At 49.4% G+C, this 20,883-nt stretch overlaps 1 protein-coding gene across 1 annotated transcript; it reads left to right on the forward strand.

The window, feature by feature from the left end:
• The first annotated feature begins 1,144 nt into the window (after positions 1 to 1,144).
• Positions 1,145 to 19,710, forward strand: Tcn2 (transcobalamin 2). The gene is made up of 10 exons (XM_004664071.2): positions 1,145 to 1,293; positions 1,580 to 1,793; positions 7,013 to 7,205; positions 8,104 to 8,273; positions 9,688 to 9,849; positions 12,471 to 12,643; positions 12,755 to 12,941; positions 14,178 to 14,352; positions 16,571 to 16,686; positions 19,552 to 19,710. Exons 2-10 carry the CDS (start codon positions 1,730 to 1,732, stop codon positions 19,611 to 19,613), a joined length of 1,302 nt encoding a protein of 433 aa, XP_004664128.2. The 5' UTR covers positions 1,145 to 1,293; positions 1,580 to 1,729; the 3' UTR covers positions 19,614 to 19,710.
• The last annotated feature ends 1,173 nt before the right edge of the window (positions 19,711 to 20,883 follow it).

The following is a 20,883-nucleotide window of genomic DNA, read 5'->3' on the forward strand; positions in this document are numbered from 1 at the left end:
AAGGTGTGTGCCACCATGCCCAGCTTTTTGTTTTGTTTTGTTTTTGTTTTTTCAAGGTAGGGTCTTGCTGTAGCCCAGGCTGACTTGGAATTCACTATGTAGTCTCAGGGTGGCCTTGAACTCAAGAACTCATGGTGATCCTCCTACCTCTGCCTCCTGAATGCTGGGATTAAAGGTATGTATCACCATATCTGGCTTTTTTCCTTCCTTCCTTTTTTCTTTCTTTCCTTTTAAATATGTTTTTATTTATTTGATAGAGAAAAGGGGAGAGAGCAACCAGGGCACTGTGGAAAGGGTCAGCTTCAAGTCTGGACAATAAAATAGTCCCAGAGAGTCTGTTTTCTTGGAAGTTGCAAAGTTAAGATAGGTGTGGAATGTGCAGTTGAGAAATTCCTTTCCTGAGACTGCTGGTCTGTGTCAAAGTGACCTGGCTACCTTAGGCTGGAATTTCATTCTTACTAAAATGCTTTTGAACAGCAAACTTCTGATAGCTTTTGATTTTAGGGGTAAGAGACAGAAATCTCAGTTTTAAAAAGTAGTAGCAGGGACTTGCTTGCAAAGCCCGATGGCCCGGGTTCAATTCTCCAGGACCCATGTAAAGGCAGATGCAGAGTGTTGCATGCATCTGGAATTATTCACATTGACAAGAGACCCTAGCATACCTATGCTCTCTCTCTCTCACTCTCTCTGCTTGCAAATCCATAAATAAATAAACAGATGTACAGCCTGTATTTATCTATGTTGAGAGCTTGACTTGTGATAATAGTTAATAGGTCATTCTGAAGAAATGGCTCCTGGCCATTTGCCAAAAAACTAATTACAAGAAATATCTCATTTGGAGATGATCAGAGCTGTTACACAATCCTAACCTCCTCACAGGCTGAGCTGCAAAAGAATCCATTCGAAGGGCCAACCCTCTCATGTCTTACAAGAGGAACAGTTTAAAAACTTGGCCAAAGTCTTTCCTCCTTGCCTTTTCTGCGGGGCTATTTTTAAGTCATTTCCCTCATCCTGGCAAGCAGCCCCGTAGTTTTGTGGCTCACAATGACACAGTCTCATCCTTCAACGTGTGTTGTTTTTCTCTGTCCCAGAAGCCCCAGCTGCGTTGGGCTGGGTGAGGAAACTTGTCGGTCTGGTCGGGGTCCAGCAGCTGCCCCGCCTCTCTGGGCTGGCTGCTCAGAACAGCTGACTTGAGCGCTTGTTCATGTGACCACCACCGCAGTTCCTGGAGGTGCTCCTCGTCTGGAACCCAGGGTGGTCGCTTAGAGGGGCTCTTTCTGTGAGGTGCACCAGGTAGGCATGTAGTCCTGAAGATCCATTGCTGGAAGATCTAGAAGGGTGCCAGATAGTCCTGTTTGGATAGACGTGGGGCAAACTAGCTTTCTCCTCTGGTCCCAGGCTCTTTAAGCAGTGAGGACAGGAGGAAGTTGGTTTCAAGTTGTCCCATGGGGTCCCACCAGGTCTTTCCTCTCCCCTTGTTCTCTAACCTTGAGGAAGGCTGCTCTGCCTGCCTTCCCCCTCTGTTCTTTGGCCTCCTGCAGCCATAACAGACCTTTCCCCTTTCTCTCTGCTGATTTAGCAACACGCTGCTGGGGCGTGGAAGGATTAATCAGTGACAGGAAACAGCCTCTATCCGAACAAGGGACACTTGTGGTCAGAGGAGCCCCTGCCAGGCCAGCCCCGGGAATACTTGCTGCCTCCCACCTGCTGCTTGCCCACCTGCTCCTACATGGCGCGTCTTGAGGTTTTCCTCTTGCTGCTTGGGGCCCTGGGGACTCTCGCTGAAATCTGTGGTGAGTAGCCAGCTGCCCAGTTGAACCTCTTACATCCCGGATATCAGGGAGGGACAAGCACCTTGTTATATATCTGGGGGAAACTGAGGCTCGGGGGTGGACGAGGAAACGTATCAGGGCAGTTTGGGCTTAGCTGGACCTCAGTGTTTGGCATGCTGGCTGGCGCTTAATTACATACCTGACTTCCCGCCAGACAAGATCTCCTCTATCCATCCAAGTATTTTGTTCATTTATACCCATCCCACGTGCATACATAGAGATCTGCCTGGGCCAGGCCCAGTATTTGGTTTGGGGGAAGAACAAAGAGCAGATGTATCTGAGCCCTTCCCTCCTAGGAGCTATGTCCTAGGAAGAGGACAGACAAAAGAAATTCAATGCTAAATTGGGTTATGCTGGAACTGGAGAGATGGCTCAGCAGTTAAGGCACTTGCTTGCAAAGCCAAATGAACCATGTTTGAGTCCCCAGTACCCATGTAAGCTGGAAAAATAACATCGGGTTATGCTGAGAGCTGCAAAAGAAGCCAACTTGGGCTGGAGAGATGGCTTAGTGGTTAAGCACTCGCCTGTGAAGCCTAAGGACCCCGGTTCGAGGCTCGATTCTCCAGGACCCACGTTAGCCAGATGCACAAGGGGGCGCATGTGTCTGGAGTTCGTTTGCAGTGGCTGGAAGCCTTGGTATGCCCATTCTCTCTCTTTCTCTCTCTGCCTCTTTCTCTCTGTTGCTCTCAAATAAATAAATAAATATATAAAATTTTTAAAAAAGAAGCCAACTTAGGGCTGGGGAGATGGTTCAGAGGTTAAAGGTGCTTGCTTGTAAAGCCTGATGATCTGGGTTCAATTCCCCTGTACCCACATAAAAGCCGAATGCATAAAATGGCTCATGCATCTGGAGATTTTTTGCAGTGCAGTGGCAAAAGGCCCTGATGCACCCATTCTTTCTCTTTCTCATCTCGTTCTCTTTCCATCTCTCAGCTTGTAAATAGGAAAAAAAAAATAATAATAGGGCTGGAGAGATGGTTCATTAGTTAAGGCTCTTGCCTGCAAGACATAATGACCTGGGTTTGATTCCTTAGTGCCCATGTAAAGCCAGATGCATAAAATGGTGCATACACCTGGAGTTCGTTTGCAGTGGCTAAAGGCTCTGGCAGGCCCATTCTTTTACTTGCTTTCTCTCTCTCTTTCTGCTTGCAAATAAATAAAATATTTAAAAAAAAAATTGAAGCCAGGTGTGGTGGCACACGCCTTTAATCCCAGCACTCGGGAGGCAGAGGCAGGAGGATCATCACGAGTTCCAGGTCAGCCTGGGCCAGAGGGAGACCCTACCTCAAAACGATCCTCCTACCTTTGCTCCTCCCAACTGCTGGGATTAAAGGCGTGTACCACCATGCCAGGGCTAGACTCAGTTCTTGAGTCTTCAGGCCATAGTCTCCCTGGCCTTCAGGAGCCTTTGATCTGTGTCCTACAAGAACAATAAGACCCCTCATCATTGGGCCCGTGTTTCATCTAGACAGTCTATCTAGACAGTCCCTATGAGTCTGTGGGTTCAGCTAGCCAGAGCTTCCCCTCCTGCCCACCTGGCCAGCCCAGTCTTTAGCCTTGGACTTCAGCCTATATGCCCGACATCATCAGAGAACCTCAGGGTTTCCGGTGCAGCCTGCCATGCTTAGTCACCTCATTGCTCTCAGTCTTCTCATCTGTAAAATGGGCTAAGAATGCTCCACTTCCTTCTTCCTCCATGTGGTGCAAGGATCCCACAGCATCTGCTTGGCCAGCATAGGGCTGTGGATGCTATGAAACTGTCAGGCTCCTGTGCTTCTGGGTGCCAATGTCAGCCAGTCCTCAACTGTCAGGGCTGGGCAATACTGTGCAGAGGAGGCCCTGGTATGGGGGGGTGGGTGCTGGTCCCTTACTCAAGGCCATTCTAATTAGCCTGGATGAATCTGCCCTAGTTCTTCCTTCTAAGGAGAGTGAACTGGCGATCAGCCTCTTTATTACCCTCTCTTCACCTTATCACTTTAACCCCAGATGACTCAGCTAGAGGTCACAGCCCAGGGCGGAGCCTGCAAGATTCCTCACCAATTTCAGGAAAGGAGACAAGAGGAGTTCTGGAGCTGGGGATGTAGCTGAGTTGGTGGAGTGCTTGCCTAGAAAACACAAAGCCCTAGCAAGTAAGGTAGCTTATGTCTGTAATCCCAGCACTTGGTAGGTATAGACAGGAAGATCAGAAATTCAAGATCAGGGCTGGAGAGATGGCTTAGCAGTTTAGGTTCTTGCCTACAAAACTTAAGGACCCAGGTTCAATTCCCCAGAACCCATGTAAGTCAGGTGCACATGGTGGCGCATGCATCTGGAGTTCATTTGCAGCAGCTAGAGGCCCTGGTATGCCCATTCTCTCTCTTCTCTCTCTAATAATAAATGGAAAAAAATAAAATTATTTTAAAAAGAAATTCAAGGCCATCCTAATGAGTTTGAGGCCAGCCTGGGCTTACATGAGACTCTGTCTCAAAGAAAAAAGAAGGAAAGCAAGCAAACAAGCAAGAAAGAGAAAAAAATTTCTTGCAGGGCAGATGGTCAGAATGAGACAGAGTCAAAGGGCCCCAGAGAGAAACACACGCAGAGATATAGAGATTTAGAGACACCAGAGAAATAGACACCTGTAAAGTCTCTCTTCCTCTCTGGTCTCACTATGCAGCCCAAGCCTTGAACTTGAACTGAACTCCTTCTTCAGTTCCCAAGTACCAGGACTACAGGCCTCTATCAGCACACTCAGCTTTGCTCCATCTGTTGGAGTAAACGTTAGTGAAAACCCGACCACAGGCTTTGGCTTGACCCCACCCAGCAAAGAATGATGCAGAACTCTATCAGCAAGTGGTCCCCTCGCACTGACAGGCATCTGTGTTGTTAAGCTCAGAGAGGTGGGTCTGTGTTCAAGGAACCCTGATTCTGGGAACTGGAAGCTCAGGACGCGGGCAAAGGGCTCTAGGACAGTTTTTATTGTTTAAGATTTACTTGTTTATTTGTTAGAGACAGAGAGAGAGAATGGGCACACCAGGGCCTCCAGCCACTGCAGATGAACTCCAGATACTTTGTGCATCTGGCTTATGTGGGACCTGGAGAATTGAACCTGGATCCTTAGGTTTTGCAGGCAAGCACCATAACCGCTAAGCCATCTCTCCAGCCCAGCGTCATTATTTTTTAAAATTTTCGATGTAAAGTCTCACTCTAGCCCAGCTTGACCTGGAATTCACTATGTAGTCTCAGGGTGGCCTCGAACTCACGGCGATCCTCCTACCTCTGCCTCCCGAGTGCTGGGATTAAAGGCGTGTGCCACCACACCTGGCCTCCAGTTTTTACTTTTTAACAAAATATTTTAAAGAAAAAGAAGGAGGCAGATAGAAAGGTAGAAGAGAATGGGCACTCCAAGGCCTCTAGTCACAAACTCCAGACACGTACTCCACCTTGTGTGTCTGGCTTACGTGGGTACTGGGGAACCAAACCTGCGTCATTAGACTTTGTAGGCAAGTGCCCTAACTGGCCATCTCTCCAGCCCATCCTATGACTTTTTTTTTTTTTTTTTTTTAATCTTTAGTGCCCTGGGATGCAGTAGGGTATAGACCACCAGCAGGCAATTACACAGGAAGTGACTGGGAGTCAGGACATGGAGGCAGAAAGTACAAATTGTTCCCCAAGGGAGGAAGGCAGCCATCAACTGGAGCTGGGAAATATTAACTATCTCAGAAGTCTCTGTTTCCAAGGCATATCAGTATCATGGTTCTATAGTTTCAAGTAAATCCCACACACATAGACAAATGGCTGCAAACTGTGACAGCTTGCTGGTAGCTGGCCCTCCAAATTTTCACTTAAACAGAGATGGTAGAAAAGTATCCTTTTGAAGTCTGCATAGAGGAATTTCACCAAGCAGCCCCAGGGAACCAGCTGGCAGCCTGCAGCGTAGGAAAATTCGATGTGGAACACACGCTGTGAGGGCTGCCAATGGGTAGAACATGCATTCAAGGGGGCTTGCGGGGTGACCCAGCCTTGGCTGGGCAGCCTCATGGAGAACAGGGACTTTGAACTTATTTCCTCTTTTGTACGAAGCGATGATGACAGTATCTATATCACAGGGCTAGGGTGAGGGCCAGGCGAAATAGGATACAATGCCCGGGGCATACAACTGAGTTTGGCATCGTCTCACTGTCACTTTTTTTTTTTTTTTTTTAGTTTTTTGAGGTAAGGTTTCACTCTAGCCCAAGCTGACCTGAAATTCACTATGTAGTCCTAGAGTGACCATGAACTCACGGCGATCCTCTGAGCGCTGGGATTAAGGGTGTGTGCCACTATGCCCAGCTTCACTGTGACTCTTATTTTTTTTAATATGTTTATTTATTTGAGAGAGAGAAATAGGGAGAGAGCGAGCAAGCAAGAATGGGCACGCCATGGCCTCCAGCCACTGCAAACGAACACTCCAGATGTGTGTGCCCCCTTGTGCATCTGGCTTATGTGGGTCCTGGGGAATTGAACCTGGGTCCTTTGGCTTTGCAAGCAAGTGTCTGAACCTCTAAGCCATCTCTCCAGCCCTTTACTGTTACCCTTGATGGGTGAGGGGGTTGACTGGCAACCGTATCCTTTGATCTCAGCCCACTACCTTCCACCTCCCACCTCTCTGTCCCACTGTAACTGCTCCTATTTTTTTTTTTTTTTTTTTAAGGTAGGGTCTCCCTCTAGCCTAGGTTGCTGTCCTGGAATTTACTCGGTAGTCTCAGGCTGGTCTTGAACTCATTGCGATCCTCCTACTTCTGTCTCCCAAGTGCTGGGATTAAAGGTGTGCGCCACCACGCCCAGCTTTTCTTTTCCTTTCTTTCTTTCTTTTCTTTTGATGTAGGGTCTCACTGTAGCCCAGGGTGACCTGGGTTTCACTATGTAGTCTCAGGTTGGCCCCAACTCACAGCGATCCTCCTACCTCAGCTTCCCAAGGGCTGGGATTAAAGGTGTGCGCCACCACACCCGCCTCTCTAACTGCTCTTATAGTATACTTGCTTTCCTCTTCACCCACTGCCTTTCAGGAGGGAAGTATTTCTCCATGCAAAGGAGGTATGGGCTGGGTGGGGATGGGCGTAGGGACATTAGTTCCTCGGGAAAGGCGCCGGTAAGGAGGTCAGGGCAGTTGCCTGTTAGTGGTCTGGTGCTGAGGCTTCTCTTGTGCCATTTTCTCTCCCAAGTCATACCACGGATGGACAGCCAACTGGTAGAGAAGCTGGGCCAGCATCTTCTGCCATGGATGGACCGCGTTTCCCAGGAGGACCTGAACCCCAGCATCTTTGTAGGCCTGCGCCTTTCCAGCATGCAGGCTGGGACCAAGGAGGCCTTCTACCTGCACCGCCTCAAGCTCAATTATCAGCAGTGTCTCCTGGGGTACTGCCGCCATCTCTTTCTCTACATGTCTTTCATATCCCAAGTGATAGAAGATTGGGGTTCTGGTTTGGGCCTTTGATTGCTGTAATCGCCTCTGTGTTTAAAGCAGACATCACTAATCCATGACCACACTTTTTTGTTTTGTTTTGTTTTGGTTTTTTTGAGGTAGGGTCTTACTCTGGCCCAGGCTGACCTGGAATTCACTATGTAGTCTCAGGGTAGCCTCGAACTCATGGCGATCCTCCTACCTCTGCCTCCCGAGTGCTGGGATTAAAGGTGTGTGCCACCACGCCCAGCTCCATGACCACCCTTTCATACTGAGTCCAGGAACAACACCTCTTTCTGTAATCTCCTCTGTGCCTAAAGCAGACATCACTAATCCGTGACCACACTTTTGTACTGAGTCTGGGAGCAGCATATTTCTTCTTCTCTCTCTTTTTTTTTTCTCACAAAACCACCTTTATCAACACAGTCAAAGGCTATGGGAGGTGGGTCCAGAGAAGCAGCAGCATGTTTCTATACTCCCTCTCTGAGGAGCATTAAGGTTTTGCTTGAGCTTGAATGAGAGGTTGAAGAATCCCAAATGGTCTTGAGGCACCTTTCTTGCTTGGAGGCGCCCTCCCAAGAAACGGGTACAGGGGAAGGAGAAGATGGAGAGTGGCAGCGGATGGCTCAAGTGTGGGCCAAGTACAGCTTATTCCTGACTTTGCTGTTTCTTCTTCTAAAATATCTACGTTATACATCTCACTACAGCAGAGCTGATTATTAACTCAGGAATCCTAGCTGAACTTTCCAGCTGTTCTTTTCTTTGTGCCAAAAGTGGATATGCCCCCAAGCCAGGTTTGCCAAGGCAGCATTTTCCCATCGAGGTACATGTTACTCTCTGACTTTGTCCTAGGTCCGCCTCCGGTGATGACAAGACTGACTGCCCGACCAAGCCTTCCATGGGCCAGCTGGCCTTATACCTGCTGGCTCTGAGGGCCAACTGCGAGTTTGTTGGTGGCCACAAGGGAGACAGGCTGGTGTCCCAGCTCAAGTTGTTCCTGGAGAATGAGAAAAGTGCCATTGGTGAGGGGACACTAACTTCAGGGGACGGGGACCAGCTGGGAGGCCTCATCAGGTGTTCCTTTTATTGTTGCTGGTGGGCTTTTTAAAATGAGATTTATTTATTTATTTATTTTATATTATTATTATTTCGGTTTTTTTGAGGTAGGGTCTCACTGTAGCCCAGGCTGACCTGGAATTCACTATGGAGTCTCAGGGTGGCCTCAAACTCACAGCAATCCTCCTACCTCTGCCTCCTGAGTGCTGGGATTAAAGGCGTGTGCCACCATGCCCAGCTTTTTTTTTTTTTTTTTTGAGGGGGCGCTTTCTGAGACAAGATCTCACTGCGTAGGCTAGGCTGCCCTCAAACTCACCATCTTCTTCATCACCTGAGATTTTTGATGAGAATCAGAACTTTGACGTTTTTTTCTCCAGGTCTCTGTTCTTCTACTGCCCATCCCCTACCCACATACCACACAGAGGCCTGGGCATGACCCAGTAGCCATGCACGATCTAGCCTCGTGTGTACCCCGTGCACACTGTGTTGGCAAACGCTGATGCCCAGCCACCAAAACTGGCCTGATTACCCATATCTGGGGCACCTGTGTGGCTTCCTCTCCACATGCTCCTCAGCCTTTCTCTGCCAGCTTTCGGGCATCCTGCCTTGGACCAAGGCTTTTCAGCATAAACCTCTTCTTACTATGCTGTTTAAGCCCTGACCACTCAGTTCATAGCCTTCAAGGCCAGCCTTTCTGCCCTTTTCTCCTTTCCAGGGATTTCTTTCATTCATTTTTAAATTATTATTTATTAGCAGTATTCGGTTTTTCTAGGTAGGGTCTCGCTCTAGCCCAGGCTGACCTGGAATTCACTCTGTATTCTCAGGGTGGCCTCGAACTCACAGCGATCCTTTTACCTCTGCTCTCCCCGCCCACCCAAGTGCTGGGATTAAAGGAATTTCTCATTGCCAGACCAGAGCCCACACACCAGCTTTTAGCTCACAAGCTCACATAAATGTCCCCTCCCCTCCCAGCTCACTGCGCTCCATCTTCCCCCCCCACACCCACTCACCAGCATTCCTTCTATGAGGAATCCTGTGCTGACTTCCCGGCTGCTTGAAGACCTTTAATATGTGGCTGCAGGGACCTTGGTCCACACATCTGTCACAATCACGTTTTCTCTGCGAGCATGTGTTGGGTTAAAAATATCTGCACAGTGCTAAGCTAACACCCTCTATTGCCACCTCTGAACACAGAACCTGGCACTGGGGCTTTGGCCAGGCACTGAAGGATTGAAGGGTGCCATGATCGCAAAGGAACAGGTTGAGACCTGAAGGCCATGAGGTCCTGTGAGCGATGGGGCTACTTGTTAGGAGGGGCAGAGAAACAAGCCCTCAGGTACGACATGCCCCCCCCCCCATACCTTTCCTTTCTCCCTCCAGGGCACAATCACAAGGGCCGTCCCCGGACCAGTTATTACCAGTATGGCCTCAGCATCCTGGCCCTGTGTGTTCACCAGAAACGAGTCCATGACAGCGTGGTGGGCAAGCTTCTGTATGCTGTGGAACATGACCACCATCTCCACCAGGGCCACCTCTCAGTGGGTAAGTGGGCCAAACCTTGCCATGGCCAGGTTGGCACCGACCTACACCCAACCCCCCCACTAAAGGCCCTCATACTCACCTTTCCTTGGGGGTGTCTCCTTATCAAATCCCTTAGGAATGAAATGATGGGGACTCTCTTCTAGGGTAGAGGCAGCAAGCCAGCTTTGAAGCTGGACTGGGTTCCTCACCCCAGTTCCATCACACACTCACTGTGGGACATTCCCCTGCTCCACCCTAAGTCAGTGGCCTTTCTTATAAAACGACCTTCTGGCAGTATCTCAATAAAGGGTGCTTTGCCAGGCATGGTGGCACACGCCTTTAATCCCAATACTTGGGAGGCTGAGGTAAGAGAATCACTGTGAGTTTGAGGGCAGCCTGGGATTACAGAGTAAGTTTCAGGTCAGCCTGGGCTAGAGTGAGACTCTTCCTCAAACAACAAACAAAATGGTGCCTAACAAACAGAGGGGTTAGCACGTGCCAGGCATGGAGAAAGTTCCAGGTGCCTAGCTGAGATCTCAGTATGACACAAGCCAGGGAGCCTGGAATGTGGATTTGGATCTACTTTTCTCATTTCCATTTCTTTCTTTCAGTTTTTATTTTAGAGGAAGAGAGAATGGCAGAGAGAGGGAGAAAATTGGTGCTCCAGGGCCTCTGCCTCTGAAATCAAACTCCACATGCTTGCACCACCTAGTGGGCATGTGCGGCCTTGATCCTGCCTCACCTTTGTGTGTCTGGGTAATGTGGGATCCGGAGAGTAGAACATGGTTCCTTATGCTCTGAAGGCAAGCACCTCAGCTGCCTTTGTTTCCATTTCTTGCCATTGTGAATCAAAGGTCTCTACTAGACCTGGTGTTCTGTGAGTGGGCAAGGGTGTGCCTCTCTTAGGGTGGGCAGGATGGAGAAGGAGGGAGGTGGATAGACAGGTTCCCAGAGAAGAGGCAGCAGGACTCCGGCCGCATGGAGCTCACTATGGCCTAGAGGCTTGTGGGAAACCAGGCGTGGTAGGGAAATGGCTCAGTGCGTAAGGTGCTTGCCTGAGTTCAGATCCCCAGCGCCTATGTAAAGGCCAGACACGGTGGTGTGTGCTGTAGTCCCAGTGCTGGGGAGACAGAGACAGGGAGTCTCAGGGGCTCACTGGCTAGCTATGCTAGCTAAGTCAGTGGGCTCTAGATTCAGCAAGAGAGTCTGTCTCAGAAAACAAAGTGCAGGGCTGGAGAGATGGCTTAGCGGTTATGCGCTTGCCTGTGAAGCCTAAGGACCCCCGTTCGAGGCTCAATTCCCCAGGACCCACATTAGCCAGATGCACAAGGGGGCGCACGTATCTGGAGTTCGTTTGCAGTGGCTGGAGGCCCTGGCATATCCATTCTGTCTTTCTCTTTCACTGCCTCTTTCTCTCTCTGTTGCTCTCAAATAAATAATTAAAAAAATAAAAAAATAAAAACAAAGTGGAGAGCTGGGCGTGGTGGTGCACGCCTTTCATCCCAGCACTCGGGAGGCAGAGGTAGAAGGATCACCATGAGTTCTAGGCCACCCTGACACTACGTAGTGAATTCCAGGTCAACCTGGACTAGAATGAGACCCTACCTCGAAAAACAAAAACAAACAAAAAAATAAAAAGTGGAGAAGGCTGGAGAGATGGCTCAGTGGCTAAGGCACTCGCCTGCAAACCTAAGGATCTGAGTTTGATTCCCTAGTACCCATGTAAAGCTGGGTGCACAAGGTGGTATAAGCATCTGGAGTTTGCAGTGTCTAGAGGCCCTGGCACACCATTCTCTCTCTCTCCTCTTTGTCTCTCTCTGTGTGCAAACAAATTAATAAATAAATATTTAAAACAATAAGCTGTAGGTTGGAGAGATGGGTTAGCGGTTGAGGCGTCTGCCTGCAAAGCCAAAGGATCCCAGTTCAACTCTCCAGGACCCACGTGAACCACATGCACAAGGGGGCGCATGCATCTGGAGTTCATTTGCAGTGGCTAGAGGCCCTGGCATGTCCATTCTCCCTATATATATGCTCCTCTCTCTCTCTCAAATAAATAAATAAATACAATATATAAAAAAAAATAAGGTGGAGAGCCAGCGTGGTGGCACATGCCTTTAATCCCATTACACAGGAGGCAGAGATAAGAGGATTGCCATGAGTTCAAGGCCAGCCTGCGTCTACATAGTGAGTTCTAGGCTAGCTTGGGCTAAAGTGAGACCCTACCTCAAAAAAAAAAAAACAAAAAAAAAACGATGAATGTTACTGAGGAAGACATCTGACATTGACCTTGGGTCTATACACACACACACACACACACACACACACACACGCACACACACACACAGAGCAAGCAAACATTCCCTGGGGTTTGTGCACCCTGGCTTAGGAATAGATGGTATAGGATCCAGTCCTCTTGGGTGTCTTATCTAATGTCCCCAGTTGACCTGAGGGAGCCCCCGCCCCCCAGGTGTAGCATGGCTAACCAAGTCAGCTTGTCCAGGACCAAACCAAGAGGTTTGCTGGGGCATAGGCTGCTCAGTGTCCACGCTAGGGATTGGTGGCCTTCGCTGACCCTACCAGGTTGACTCCCAAATCCTCACCTGGCATGGTCCCATTCATCCTGGTTCCCCTTCCCCACCCAGACACAGTGGCCATGACTGGCTTGGCCCTCTCCTGTCTGGAGCATTTCAATTTCAACCCTGATCTGAGACCACGGATCACCACAGCCATCGGAACAGCGCGAGAGAAGATCCTGAGGGCTCAGACTCCTGAGGGCTACTTTGGAAACGTCTACAGCACCCCACTGGCACTGCAGGTAGGACAGAGAGCCTGGAGCCATGGAAACCTTGGAGGTCCCTGGAGGTGAATGGTCTGAGGCTTGACCAGTGGCTGACCCTCCTTCCTCTCTTTTCCCATGCTGTCACAGTTGCTGATGACCTCCCCAATGCCTGGGGTAGAGCTGGGTACAGCATGCAGCAAGGCGAAGGCAGCTCTGGTGGCCAGCCTGCAGGGTGGAGCTTTCCAGAATGCACTCACGATTTCCCAGCTGCTGCCAGTCTTGAACCACAAGACCTACATGGATCTCATCTCCCCAGACTGCCAAGCACCCCGAGGTAGCTGAGCTTTAAGCGATTTGCGGAGGACTTGTTGAAGTCTGTGAGTTTCAGGGATAGGAGATTGGTTGGACCTGACTTCCTGAAGCCATATGAGTTTGTGGGCGTGCATGGACATGGAAGCTAAACGGATCCTCACAGTGTGGGGACAAAGATACCAAATGGGTGGTCTGCATTTGCCCCTTGTGTGATGCTCAGTGCAGAAATGTGTGCTTGGGGGCTGGAGAGATGACTTAACAGTTCAGACGCTTGCCTGCGAAGCCTGAGGACCCATGTTGACTCTCCAGGTCCCACATAAGCCAGATGCACAGCAACGCGTGTACAAGGCCACACATGTGCACAGGGGGTGCATGCACCTAGATTTCAATTTCAGTGGCTGAGGCCCTTGTGTGCCAATTATCTCTTTCTCCCTCTCTTTCTCATGCATAAAAAAGGCCAGTTTGTTGGGCTTGCCTAAAAAAAAAAAACAAAAAAAAAAAACAACCAGAAATGCGTGGGTGAGCCTGGCATGGTGGCGCATACCTTTAATCCCAGCATTTGAGAGGCAGAGGTAGGAGGATCTCTGTGAGTTTGAGGCCAGCCTGAGACTACAGAGTGAATTATCCCAGGTCAGCCTGGACTAGAGCCAGACCCCACCTTGAAAAAAAAAAAAATTGGGGACGGAGAGATGTCTTAGCAGCTATGGCACTTGCCTGTGAAGCCTAAGGACCCATATTCGACTCCCCAGATCCCATGCCAGCCAGATACACAAGGTGGCACATGCATCTGGAATTCGCTTGCGTGGCTGTTGTTGCAGCCATTCTCTCTTTTGCTCTTGCATAAGAAAAGAAGTTTGGGGAGTTGGTGGACATGGTCTTGTTAATGAGTGGGTCTAGGGGAATGAGCAGGAGTGACCAAAGGTGAATGGAAAGGAGGTAACAGAGAAGTGACATGAGCTAATACATGTTCTAGAAAGATCCTTCTGGGCTGTGGTGTATGTGGGGAGGTGGAAGAAAGAGAGACACCAGTAAGAGGCCTAATCTTGTACTATGAGTGGGGGGGGGGCATGGAAACTGAGGAACAACAGAGAGGCATCCAGGCTTCTGCTGAGAGTGTGGTCAAGGCATTGCCTAAGCTGCGACCATGGAGAAGGAAGGACCAGGTTCACGTGGGCCACAGGTCACTGGGAACAAAGGAAGACTCTCATCTGGACTCCCAGTCCTCATACCTGTCACCCCTCATTTCTCTCTGTCACAGTCATGTTGGTGGCCCCTGTTGTTGAGGACCCTGCCCCGGTCCACATCCCAGAGATCATTAGAGTCACACTGAAGGTCGCCAGTGTCTTGCCACCTTATGAACAAACCCTCTTTGTTCTTGCTGGGTCCTCCTTGGAAGACGTGCTGAAGATGGCCCACCACCTGGGAGGGTTCACGTAAGACTCCCTGCTTTCCCTCCCAGCCCTCACTATACACACCCTGTCACTGCAGAGACGGGGGACTGATGAGTAGAGTCATGGCGCCTTTCTGCACTCCTTCTGGCCCGTGCTCTCATAAAAATAGGGAGCCATGCACTACCATGGCCACTAAGAAAGCTGGCTGGAGAGATGGGCTGAGCGGTTAAGGCACTTGCCTGCAAAGCCCAAGGACCCAGGATCGATTCCCCAGTACCCACGTACAGCCAGACGAACAAGGTGGTACATGTGTCTGGAGTTCATTTGCAGTGGCTGGAGGCCCTGGTGCACCAACTCTCTCTCTCTTTATCTCTTTCTCAAATAAATAAATTAAAATTAAAAAAAAATATATTTTTAAGATCCTGGAGTGGTGGTACATGCCTTTAATCCCAGCACTTGGGATGTAGAGTTAGGTGGATCGCTGTGAGTTCAAGGCCACCCTGAGACAACATAGTAAATTCCAGGTCAGCCTGGGCTAGAGTGAAAACCTACCTCAAAAAAACCAATGTAAGCCGGGCGTGGTGGCGCATGCCTTTAATCCCAGCACTCGGGAGGCAGAGGTAGGAGGATCGCCGAGAGTTCGAGGCCACCCTGAGAATACATAGTGAATTCCAGGTCAGCCTGAGCTAGAGTGAGACCCTACCTCAGAAAAAAAAAAAAAAAAAAAACCAATGTATATGTATGTGTATATATATATATTTTTAAAATACATTTCATTTATTTATTTATTTGAGAGAAAGAGGCAGAGAGAGAGAAAATGGGTGCCCCAAGAAGAAGAGAGACACTGAGCCTGGAAACTGTGGAACTGTGAGACCTGGTGCCTGAGTCCTTCAGCTTCACAGGCATGCGCCTTAACTGCTAAGCCATCTCTCCAGCCCTGTTAACTCTCTTTTTTATTTATTTTTTATTATTTATTTATGAGAGAGAAAGAGAGACGCATATAGAGAAAGGGTGTGCCAGGGCCTCTAGCCACTGCAAATGAACTCCAGATGCATGGGCCACCTTGTGTATCTGGCTTTATGTGGGTACTGCGGAATCAGACCTGGGTCCTTTGGCTTTGCAGGCAAGTGTCTTAACCGCTAAGCCATCTCTCCAGCCCTCTTTTTCGGTTTTTTTGAGAGAGAGAATGGGCACTCTAGGGCCTTCAGCCTCTGCAAATGAACTCCAGATGTGTGCGCCCCCTTGTGGCGCACTGTGACTGTATTAGTCAGGCTTTTCTAGAGGAACAGAACTGATAGAGTGAATTGTATTAAAAGGGAATTCATTGGATTAGCTTACTGCAGTGCAGCAATAGCTGATCTGGGAGTCAAGGAACCCGGTGGCTGCTCAGTTCACGAGGCTGGATGCCTCAGCCATCGCAATCTAGCACTGGAGGCCTGGAGGCTTCCTGGAGAGATGCAGCTCTTCAGTCCGCGCTGGTCTTCGGTCCACACTAGAAAGCAGCAAGCAGCACCGGCAGCCAGGAGGGAGGGGGTTACTTTCCTTCCCAGAGCTTCCTTACATAAAGTCCCCTCCCTCCAAGAGGGGCCACTCATTCTGGGGGAAGGCCTCACCCTGGAAGAGGGACTTCCTCCTTTAGTTAATCCTTTCTGGAAGCAACTTCAGAGACCCACTTATGAGGGATATCTGTGGATTCCTAAACAGATCAAGTTGACACAAAGTTAACCATCACAGTGACATTGTGCCCTTGCAACACTGTGCATCTGGCTATGTGGGACCTGAAGATTTGAACATGAGTTCTTAGGCTTTGCAGGCAAACACCTTACATGCTAAACCACCTTTCCAGCCTGCCATCTCTTTCTCTCTCTTTTGGTTTTTCAAGGTCAGGTTTCACTCTGGCCCAGGCTGACCTGGAATTAACTATGTAGTCTCAGGGTGGCTTTGAACTCACCATGATCCTCCTACCTCTGCCTCTCAAGTGCTGGGATTAAAAGCATGCACCATGCCTGGCACCCTCTCTCTTTTTTAAAAAATATTTTTATATTATTTATTTGCACAGATAGAGAGAAGGAGAGAATGAGCATGCCAGGGCCTCTAGCCACTGCAAACAAACTCCAGATGCATGTGCCACTTTGTGTATCCAGCTTTACATGGGTACTGGGGAATGGAACCTTGGTTGTTAGGCTTTGCAGGCAAGTGCCTTAATCTCTGGGCCATCTGTCCAGCCCCATCTATTCCCTTTCACTTTTTCCTTTTCTAGGTATGAAACACAGGCCTCTTTGTCTGGCCCCTACCTGACTTCCGTGATGGGCAAAACAGTTGAGGACCGAGAATTCTGGCAGCTCCTGCGGGCCCCCGACACTCCCCTGTTGCAAGGTGAGTCTGGTAGCCTGGCACCCTGGTGTGCCTCCCACCCCATCCTCGCCCAGCAGTGGGCTTCATCAACTCACCAAGCTTCGCCATGACCTTACTGGGCCAGAGCTTCATAAAGTGACCATCAGGACTGGAGATATGGCTTAGCGGTTAAGGCGCTTGCCTGCAAAGCCAAATGACCCAGGTTCAACTCCCCAGGTCCCACGTTAGCCAGATGCACAAGGGGGCACACGCGTCTGGAGTTCGTTTGCAGTGGCTGGAGGCCCTGACGCGCCCATTCTCTCTCTGCCTGTCTGACTGTCTTGTCTCTTTCTTTCACTCACTCAAATAAATAAATAAAATAAAAATAAAAAATATCAAAAAAAAGAAAGGAAAATGACTAACATTCAACATTGCCTCTAATTTATTTAACTGAATCCCTAGATATACATATAGTTGTTGTTGTTTATCTTTATTTATTTATTTGAGAGCAACAGACAGAGAGAAGAAGGCAGAGAGAGAGAATGGGCACGCCAGGGCCTCCAACCCCTGCAAACGAACTCCAGATACGTGCGCCCCCTTGTGCATCTGGCTAACATGGGTCCTGGGGAATCGAGACTCGAACCAGGGTCCCTGGGCTTCACAGGCAAGCGCTTAATGGCTAAGCCATCTCTCCAGCCTGTCTCTCTTTTATTTTGACGTCATGATCTTTTCCTCCTAGTATGATGGTCTTGTGTAGGTAGTGTCAGGCACTGTGAGGTCATGGATATCCAGGCCATTTTGTGTCTGGGGGGAGCACGTTGTAAGGAGTCCTAACCTTCCTTTGGCTCTTACATTCCATGTGTGTGTGTGTGTGTGTGTGTGTGTATTTTGTGTGTGTGTGTGTGTATATATATATATATATACACATACACACACATACATACATACATATACATACATGTTTTGTTTTGTTTTTTGTTTTTGGTTTTTTGAGGTAGGGTCTCACTCTAGCTCAGACTGACCTGGAATTCACTACGTAGTCTCAGGGTGGCCTTGATTTATGATGATCCTCCTACCTCTGCCTCTCAACTGGGTTGGTCTTCAGCACATGCATTGACCAGGGGGGAGGGGAAGATGGGCAGTGATGAGAAAAACATTCATATGCCCATTGAAAAGAAACCTCTCAGGCAGGAGAGCTGGCTTAGTGGTTAAAGCGTTTGCCTGTGATGACTAAAAACCCAGCTCAAACCTCCAGGTCCCACGTAGCAGATGCAGAGACACAAGTATGTAATGGCGCACATGCACGCAAGGGGGCGCACATGTCTGGAGTTCGTTCACAGCAGGCTGAAGGTCATGGCACACCCATTCTTTCACTCTCTTACCCCACCACTTTCTCTCTCTCAAATAATAATAATAATAATAATAATAATAATAATAATAATAATAAACTGGGCATGGTGGTGCACGCCTTTAATCCCAGCACTCAGGAGGCAAAGGTAGGAAGAGGATCACCATGAGTTCGAGGCCACTCTGAGATGACGTAGAAGATAGCCTGAGCTAGAGTGAGACCCTGCCTGGAAAAACCAACTAACCAACCAAAATAATAAGAAAAGAAACCTCCCTTGGTCATACACACATATAATCTCAGCATTCCAGAGATTAAGGCAGGAGAATCACGGTGAGTTTGAGGCCATCCTGGATTACATAGTGAGTCCCTGTCTCAACCTCACCCCCCCAAAAAAAAACCCACATAAATAAGTAAATAAATAAAAATGTCTCCAGGTGTGGTGGCACTTGCCTTTAATCCCAGCACTCGAGAGGCAGAGGTAGGAGGATTGCCATGAGTTTAAGGCCACCCTGAGACTATGTAGTGATTTCCAGGTCAGCCACGGGCCAGAGTGAGACCCTACCTCAAAAAACCAAAATAATAATAATAAATATATAATAATAAAAATGTCCCTGACCTCCAGGTTCTCAAAAGAACCTGCTAAGTGAACCCTGAGTTGTTGGTACTATCTTTGATGTGTTTATTTGGTAGGGCTGGGGATGAACCCAGGGCCTTTTGCTGCTAGGCAGTAGCTCTGCAACTGAGCTGCTCCCCAGCCACGTGGCCGCTTTTGTCATCCCATTTTTGCTCCAGTGGGAGCAGTGGTGCTCAGAGACGCTAATAAATGCTGTTCAGCAGTCACTCATTGGCATCCCCATGCACGTGAGTGACCAAGCTAGGACTTGAAGCCCTGCATCGCGCTGGAGACAATTCTCCAGAGCAATGGCCGCTGCCCAGGACACTTCACTTGTGGTCCTGGTTCTCCCCTGGACCACACTGAGCACGTCCTTCCTCCTAAGGACTCCAAGATCTTAAGAAAATGGTAACTCTGCCCATCAGATGCCATCAGGGATTCTGATTTCTGTTTCTGTTTTTATTTATTTATATTTGTGAGGGGGGAAGAGAGAAAGAGGCACAAAGGGACAGAGAGAGAGAGAGAGAATGGTTGTGCCAGGGCCCTCAGCTGCTGCAAACAAACTCCAGACGCATGCGCCACCATGTGCATCTGGCTTACGTGGATTCTGGGGACTCGAACCAGAGTCTTTTGGTGTTGTAGGCAAGTGCTTTAACCGCTAAGCCATCTCTCCAGCCCTCCCTGATTTCTTTTGCCCCATGTTTGTTTCCCAGCTTGCAGTCCTGTAGTCCTTACTATCTGGAGGGGGGGGGGCTCACTCCCTGAAGAATGAATTGCTTCAGGGATCCCTTTCAAGCTCATTCAGAACCTCTAGCCAGACAGCTCCCAGCCTCCCACCACTAAATCTCGAGCGGGGCTCACAAACCCTGGCTCCAGAGTTTGGGGTCAGGGAAGCTGGGAGTGGGATGCTGCCTCATTGCCTCCTTCGCTCCATGTGTTTCCACAGGCATTGCTGACTACAGACCTCAAGATGGAGAAACCATCGAGCTGCGGCTGGTTAGCTGGTAGCCCTGGGCTCCCTCGCCCCCAGCCGCTTCCAACACTCCCTGATGTCCCTGGGACAGCCAGCCATCTTGCCTAACCCCACTGCCTCCTCCGCTCAGACCGCCTGCCTCAGCTACTTCCTTTGTGAAGCTCCTAAGCCACAGTCCACCCTGGGACAGGAAGCCAAGCACTGCCCTGGAGAAGTCGGCCGGCCCCTCTGCCTGCTGCTACAGGCAGATCCAAAGGACAAGTTGCACTCCACTTCCTCTGCAGAAAGGAGGAGGGGTCCCCTGACTCTGGGTGTTGTGAGTACCACTGAGATTGGGGTTCTGCAATGAGGCTTCCAGTGTTCAGGGACTGTGGCCCTGACTCCAGCTCTCCATTCTGCTATCAGGATGGCGGCCTCAGAGCTGACAGCTGGCCAGGTCTCAGGAGGAGGCGTCATGCAGACCTCTAAGATGATTAAAGCCTTGATTGTCCTCACGTGGCTGCAGTGTCTGGGGGTCTGGTGCTGCGTAGCGCAGGGGCGAGGAGCGGAGAAGGGGAGGTGTCCTGGGAGGAGCGTGGAGGAGGGAGCGGTCGGCTGGCCACTGTCTACCGAGCGCCTGGTCCTAGGTACCGTCTGGCACTGTGAGGTTGTTCGTATTTTCGTTGTCATCTCTGCTTTCCAGATAAGGAAACTGGTGCTGGAAAAGGGAAAGTGACTCATCCGCAGTCATAGGCTGGGGAATGACACCAGTGAAACGGGAAACAGGAGAGCGCACAGCAGCTCTACCCTGTGAGCTGTGCCAGAGCCAGTCCTTGCCCAGAGGGCAAGCAAGCAAGCGGGCTCCACGAGATAATCATAGGCTGGTGGAAGGATGTATGCAATAGGCTTTATTAAACATTATTCAGAAATACAGTAAAGGTAGAAAAGTTGAGAGTAGTAAGAAAGCATCCGTTGGCATGGATGGGAGCCCCCCTCCAAAGTGTAAAACTCTACTGAAGGCTGAATTCAGGGTGGGGGGGTTGAGGTATGTTTGGGGAATGGGACTGTCTCTAAACTGATTGTCTATTGAAAGTTTTTTTTTTTGGGGGGGGCGTTGAGGGAGGGCCTCACTCTAGCTCAGGCTAACCTGGAATTCACTATGTAGTTTCAGGGCGGACTCGAACTCACAGCGATCCTCCTACCTCTGCCTCCCAAGTGCTGAGATTTATAGCCTCTGCCTCCCAAGTGCTGGGATTAAAGGCGTGTGCCACCACGCCCGGTTGAAAGCTTAGTAGTTACCAGGAAATGTTTTGGTTTTGTTCTTTG

This window comes from Jaculus jaculus, chromosome 13 (assembly GCF_020740685.1).
Source record: "Jaculus jaculus isolate mJacJac1 chromosome 13, mJacJac1.mat.Y.cur, whole genome shotgun sequence".
In the NCBI taxonomy this organism is placed as follows: Eukaryota; Metazoa; Chordata; class Mammalia; order Rodentia; family Dipodidae; genus Jaculus; species Jaculus jaculus.

What these genes read in the sequence shown, in the direction of transcription:
- Tcn2 (XM_004664071.2), top strand. Translation starts at nt 1,730, where the DNA reads ATGGCGCGTCTTGAGGTTTTCCTCTTGCTGCTTGGGGCCCTGGGGACT. An exon ending in TATCAGCAGTGTCTCCTGGG is followed by an intron (nt 7,206 to 8,103) that starts GTACTGCCGCCA and finishes ACTTTGTCCTAG; the next exon opens with GTCCGCCTCCGGTGATGACA. An exon ending in GCACCCCACTGGCACTGCAG is followed by an intron (nt 12,644 to 12,754) that starts GTAGGACAGAGA and finishes ATGCTGTCACAG; the next exon opens with TTGCTGATGACCTCCCCAAT.